The 5861-nt window shown below is 34.7% G+C and overlaps 1 protein-coding gene across 1 annotated transcript; it reads left to right on the top strand.

Annotated features, from left to right (window-relative positions):
• The first annotated feature begins 4647 nt into the window (after positions 1 to 4647).
• On the top strand, positions 4648 to 5160 carry LOC119644141 (mitochondrial inner membrane protease ATP23 homolog). Its single transcript, XM_038043672.1, is given in 2 exon segments — positions 4648 to 4917; positions 4972 to 5160. Coding segments are annotated over 2 exon segments (459 nt in total).
• Positions 5161 to 5861: the final 701 nt, after the last annotated feature.

The raw sequence follows: 5861 nt of genomic DNA, 5'->3' as shown, positions 1-5861 counted from the left end.
CTGCTTTAAGAAGGGCTACATGCCAACAAAAATTGATTCCCGTAGTATTGGGTTCAGCTTATAAAAATGTAGGCATACAGAAGTTAATGGACGCGGTTAATGATTATTTGCCCACGCCAGATGAGAGCAATCGGTTATATGATTGCTTCGAGTAAGTACCATGGCGAAAGATGATTTGGAAAGTAAGTAATGAATCATATTTTATAGGAACGATTTTGCAGGTAAAGTTTTCAAAATAATACATGACACGCAGAGAGGAGCTTTGACGCTGGTACGTGTCTTAAGGGGAGAAATGAAGAAAAATATGCGTACAATTTCTGACAAAGGATTGTTCCGGTGCTAAATAGAGCTTTGACGCTAGTACGTGATACAGATAAATCCCGGGAAAATGCCCAATATTTGCAAAGTTTGAGGCCAAAAACTTTACAAATGCTGCGTAAAGCTTGTCTGGCTGTTTTGGAAAAGGGACCAAAAGTGGGTGGTCAAGCGGTCAATACGTAAATATGTTTGCATAATATTAACATAGGCCGAGGAACGGCAGATTCTTTTTTTATGGCAGTGGCTGGTCAATGCGTACAAAAGGTAACCCATTTATTTTGATGCAGGGATTCAGTTACCGTAGCTTAAAATAATTAATTCTTAAAAAGTTTGAAAAGATTATTCCGACCTATCTGGAAATTTTTTGCAAAAATAATCGGGAATGTTTACTAAACTTACACAATGTTTTTCATTAAGATGAACATATAAGCCTCAATATATAAATTCCTCAGTGCTTTGAAAAACAATCTCCCGAGAAAAAGTTGTTCCTTATTAAAATTTGTTTTTAAAAGCTACATTTTCCTTACATCTGCCTAACGTGATTGTATTGAATTTTACGGTTTGATTTCGTATATAAAAAAATATTGATTTATATTGGTACGGAGTCCGCACCAAATAGCAGCATTTGATGTAAGAGGCCGGGGCAACACCTTGGTCAACTGCTCAAATGTTGCTCTTAAGTGACGACATTGGGTTAGAAAAAAATAGTTTTGCCATAGGCTCGGTCATCATTAGTAAGTAAGAGCTTAGGAGAAGTATGCTTAAGATCGTGTTTAAAACTTTTTGGGTTTCATTCAGCGCCAATTTTATTATGTATCCGAGCAGATTCCTCCTATGCTCGTTTCCATAGGTGCAGGATCCTCTTCTTTCGAAAAATGGAATATGGGTTAAAACTATTGCCTGCAAACGTGCTCCGATATTTGCAACTGTGTTCGTTATAGATGCTGAACAACGTCTTGTAGACGATATTAAATGTTTTATTAATGTCTTCTGTCAGGAACTCCGGTTTGAGACACTTGCTCGTCAGGATGCCGCTGCCATATTTATTCCTGATCACAATTCGACGGCCCACTTTTTTGCATGCGCTTCTTTTATTAATTGTGAATTCCTGTAGACATGGCTGGCATTTTAGTTTATCTCTGATATATTTTCCTACTGCATACCACGTGAGTAGCCGGAAATATTCTCCGTGTTGAGGTGTCCATTTGTCAGTTTCCATGTCCCGATACGCCACGCCATCCAGGCCGAATGGCCGAAACTCTTCTTCGACCTGTGTTCCAATCCGATAGTCTAGTGATTCTATCAGACGGTGGTCGTCAGTCGTCGTATATCCTTGGCTCCAGAACTCCATCTTTTTGTTAATTAAGCGCTTTGAACAGTTTTTATAGGTGTCATCTATGCCAGTATCCCAATATCTATCCCCTGTTGCGCAATGCGGCCACAAATGCTCTTTTATAAGTTTTTTTTGAATTCATTATGAGATACTACATGTATAACCTCGCCTATTTCGAGTACAGGGGGTTCGAGCAAACGCGTCGTTATGAAATCAGCAGAACTACTAGAAGGTGTGCCTACAAGCAAACGTGCACCGGGTACCAATTTAAAAATTTGCAAAATTGTTTCCACTAGCGTTGCCGTTTTTCCTGTGCCAGTGATTCCGAAAATCACGTATGGCATGTTGTGAACTTCTCCTCGTAGTATATTTGCTACGGCTTTTTTCTGCATAGAGTTCAGTATGCAATTGTGCCATTTACACTGGCAACTGTCTAACAAGAGGTTTTCCTCATCATTTAAGTGTATATCTAATTGTGGCCATTTACACATCTGTACTCGGGAGGGAAACAAGAACTGTTCACCCAAATTTCTAAACACTCGTGAGACAACGTAGTGTTGTTTACGGTAGCCATAACGGGAGAAGTAAAATTCTACATGGTAATCTACACCACCGCTGAAGGTGGGATCGATTTTAAACAGAATGCGATTGAGAAGCACTTTGTGTATCACTCCTTTGTACATCCAACATATCCCAGTTCGATATAGAAGTAAGGTACGCACGTTTTAGTCGTTCGGGTACAACAAAGCTTCCGATACCAGTGGTACGCTGCACGGTGAAGGAAAACATGAGTGATGAGTAGTTATATACATGGGAGAAATTATGTCGTAATAATATATAGAAAACAATGAAAAACACTATAATGAGCCACAGCCTAATATACAAATCCTTTTCAAAACAATGCGTTATAAGGCAAGTGGCCGATAAAATGGTCCGATCCCAAGCATTTCTAAATGGATTCGACCTTGTGTCAAAACCCATTAGTGTACCATATTTCAGAAAGACAAACAGACAAGCTTAAATCGGCATAGTAAAATATAAGTCTATCTCCACTCCTTCCGGGTTTTACATACATATAACCAAACCAATTTCATATACCTTTGCATCGTAAGTGTTTTAGGTTATAAAGAAGGTATCCAAATTATATATATAGATAATATCACGATAATACGACCTTGTGTGTCTGTGCATATACCTCATTATAAATACAAGTAAAAATAGAGATAGAAAATGTATTCCTTACAATATATAATACCGAACAACGTGAAGGTAGTTTTTTGCCATCGCTAGTTGGGCTACCTTTAGACTTACTTCATTCGGGTCCTTGTTAAGGTAACTGGAAATTTTTAAGTGCTAAATCAACAAAATGAGTTGTAAAACTTAACGAAAATCCAAAGCTCACACCTAGAGAGAAAAAGAAATCATTCTTAATGTTATTAAAAATGCAGAAAAAAAACAATAAAATTTATTGTTATTATTTGCTGTAAAGCGTATTTTCATAAGAGAAAGCGTATTTTCATGGAGAAAAATTGCAAACTACAAAGTGCGCTATAAAAAAATCTAAAAGAATATAGGGAAACAAGTTTTCGATGTATATTAAAGAGTAGTGAAAACGATCGCAAAAACTTTATTTTCATTAGCATGTTCCGGATGTAACATACACTCTCCCCATAGGCACTAAACTAATTATAAAAATTGTTTAGAGACTTGCAACAATTGCATCCTTTCAGTAAGCTTAATGTGATTCGACATGACAGTTATATTGGCAATAATGCTTTTTGGTTTTGTGGGGAGGCTTAGTTTGTTTTACAATTGCATGCTTTTTACAACTTTTTAATTTTCATTACTATTTCAATGTGATAAATTACGACTTAACAAGTACTTCTCTAGTAAAGGCAAAATTGACAAAATATGTGGACTACCTTAGTGGGCTATCTTCGCCTCTTCCTGGTCATATTTCTTTATGAGTTCTTCTCTTTTTCCGGCGAGCCTTTTCCACCATCTTCTTAGTAGCGTCAAAATGATAAAGCAATGATCGAAATGATCGAAATAAATAATATGCAAAATATTACTATTGCATATAGCCGAGGGATTAGCTTTTATATAAATTCCAATGAATTAGTTCACATCGATTTAAAATCAGAAAATATCTTCTTTACAAAAATGCCTTCAGCGCATAAATCGCCAATGCCACCAAATGTCCGAGGCAACCGGATATTCGGTGGACGATTCTACATTATTTTTACCAATATTTATAGCTATTGGAGCATTTGTTCCGTTATTGTTTTGTTTGTGTAAACTTTAATTTAAGGAAACGTTAAATTCCTAGTAACAAATTGCTGCGTTCACTACATTTCTTCTGTACTATCTCTTATTTATATTCATATATCGAATTTGTTTTTCCTTTTTTTTTTTCTTTTCTTGCTAGATTAACTGTACATTAAATATTAAACATGCACAAGAGTAGGGAGTTTTTGTTAAGTTTTAAGGCTTTTTTTTTGTTTTTTTTTTCCTTTTTTTCCTTTTAGGAAAACAGAGTAAATAATAATTGTAACACTTTTCTATTCATAGGAATTTAAATTTGTACCATAAACATATGAATTGGTTTTAATTTTTTGTCATTTTGACTATTCTATGAACTAACTTCCTTTTTTTGTTATAAAGCATTACTTTTTTTACAATCGAATGCGAAGTATACCGAAATGTGCGCAGAATTTTTTTTTTCGTTTTGCGTTAAGAATTTATGAGTTAATGACAAATGACATCTAATTGTTACGGTGACTATTAATTTAGTTTATAAATAAACATTGTTCTTTGGCAATTAAGAAATTTAATTTCCTAATTTTTCTTCTAACAAGATCATGTAAGAGTTTTTATTATTAAATTGAAAATATTTATACATTATGCTGTTATTACTTTTTAAATAAATGCTTATAGTATTAAAACCGAAAAAAAAAAACAAAAAATGCTTTTATGTTTAATTTATGCGACTTATGATGGGTACTTTAAAAAATTCTGGTTGCCCAACGCAGACATATCAAATTGCGATCTGCCAAAATATGGCGAGAAAACAAGGAATAATTCAGGGCATGCTTACTAATGAAATGATTCGTATGTTTGATTATTGCAATAATGAATTAGATTTTCGTAACATTGACTATTTGGCTTGCACGGAAATCAGAGCAGCCAACTTAGCTCATTGCTCGCTTTTGAGCGCCGTGATGCAAGGTGATACTTCGCTGTTTAACATTAAACAGGCGCATCAGGTGCTGCTACGGAAATGATAGCAAGCTGCTTATCTGAACATATTTTATTTGTAGAATTGTGTTAAAACCAAAGCTTTGGCTTCCGTTTTGTCTGTGCGTAATGTATCACGTCAAGCTGTCACTGAAGCAATGGAAAGAGTCTTCCATAGATGTTATAATGATTTGGAATCTATTGGGCGTAATTCTCCAGACAAGCATACAGCTTACATGGAAGGACCTATATAGGGTGATAATGTTCATTAAATTTTTGTCTTTTTTGATGAAATAAATCTATTTCTTTTTTAATAATTTTGAAAGAAAAATAATTTTATTTGTTGACCGGCAACGTTTGCCTCGCTATTTCTCGCTTTCTTGTGTCTAACGTGCGTATAATCGTATCTATCCCATAAAAATCTTATGTAGAAAAGACTTGGTACAATAAAGAGTATCAAGAAGAAGACCGGTACAATAAAAAGTATCAAGAAGACCGTTACAATATATTTATTCAAGAAGCGCAGCAATAAAAAGCATCAAGAACACCGATACAACAAAAAGTATCAAGAAGAAGACCGGTACAATATATTTATTCAAGAAGCGCAGCAATAACATTATTATAAATAATTCAATATTAAAATTATGCGAGCGTAAAGCACACATTAGCTGCTTTGGAACGTAGCCAGCCAGTTCGTAGATGGCTGGATATAACAATTATTGTGGATGGCATTTGTGGATATAACAAGTATTGTGGATGGTTGAGAAACGTAAGATTATGCTCATCTAGATGGGTATGAAAGATTTTTGTCGTAATTGAAATTAATTGTTTGATGTCTGTTGTACAGGTTACATTAACCGTTTCATAAGTGGATTACTTCCGTTTTTAAGATTGATTTCCAGTTAATTCCGCAATTATTCTCAATCATAAACAAATACAAACTGATTTTTACAATTATTCTCAATTGTAAACA

The sequence above is a fragment of the Glossina fuscipes genome, unplaced genomic scaffold (genome assembly GCF_014805625.2).
Source record: "Glossina fuscipes isolate IAEA_lab_2018 unplaced genomic scaffold, Yale_Gfus_2 92390, whole genome shotgun sequence".
Classification (NCBI taxonomy): domain Eukaryota; kingdom Metazoa; phylum Arthropoda; class Insecta; order Diptera; family Glossinidae; genus Glossina; species Glossina fuscipes.
This window is presented reverse-complemented; position numbering and strand designations above follow the sequence as displayed.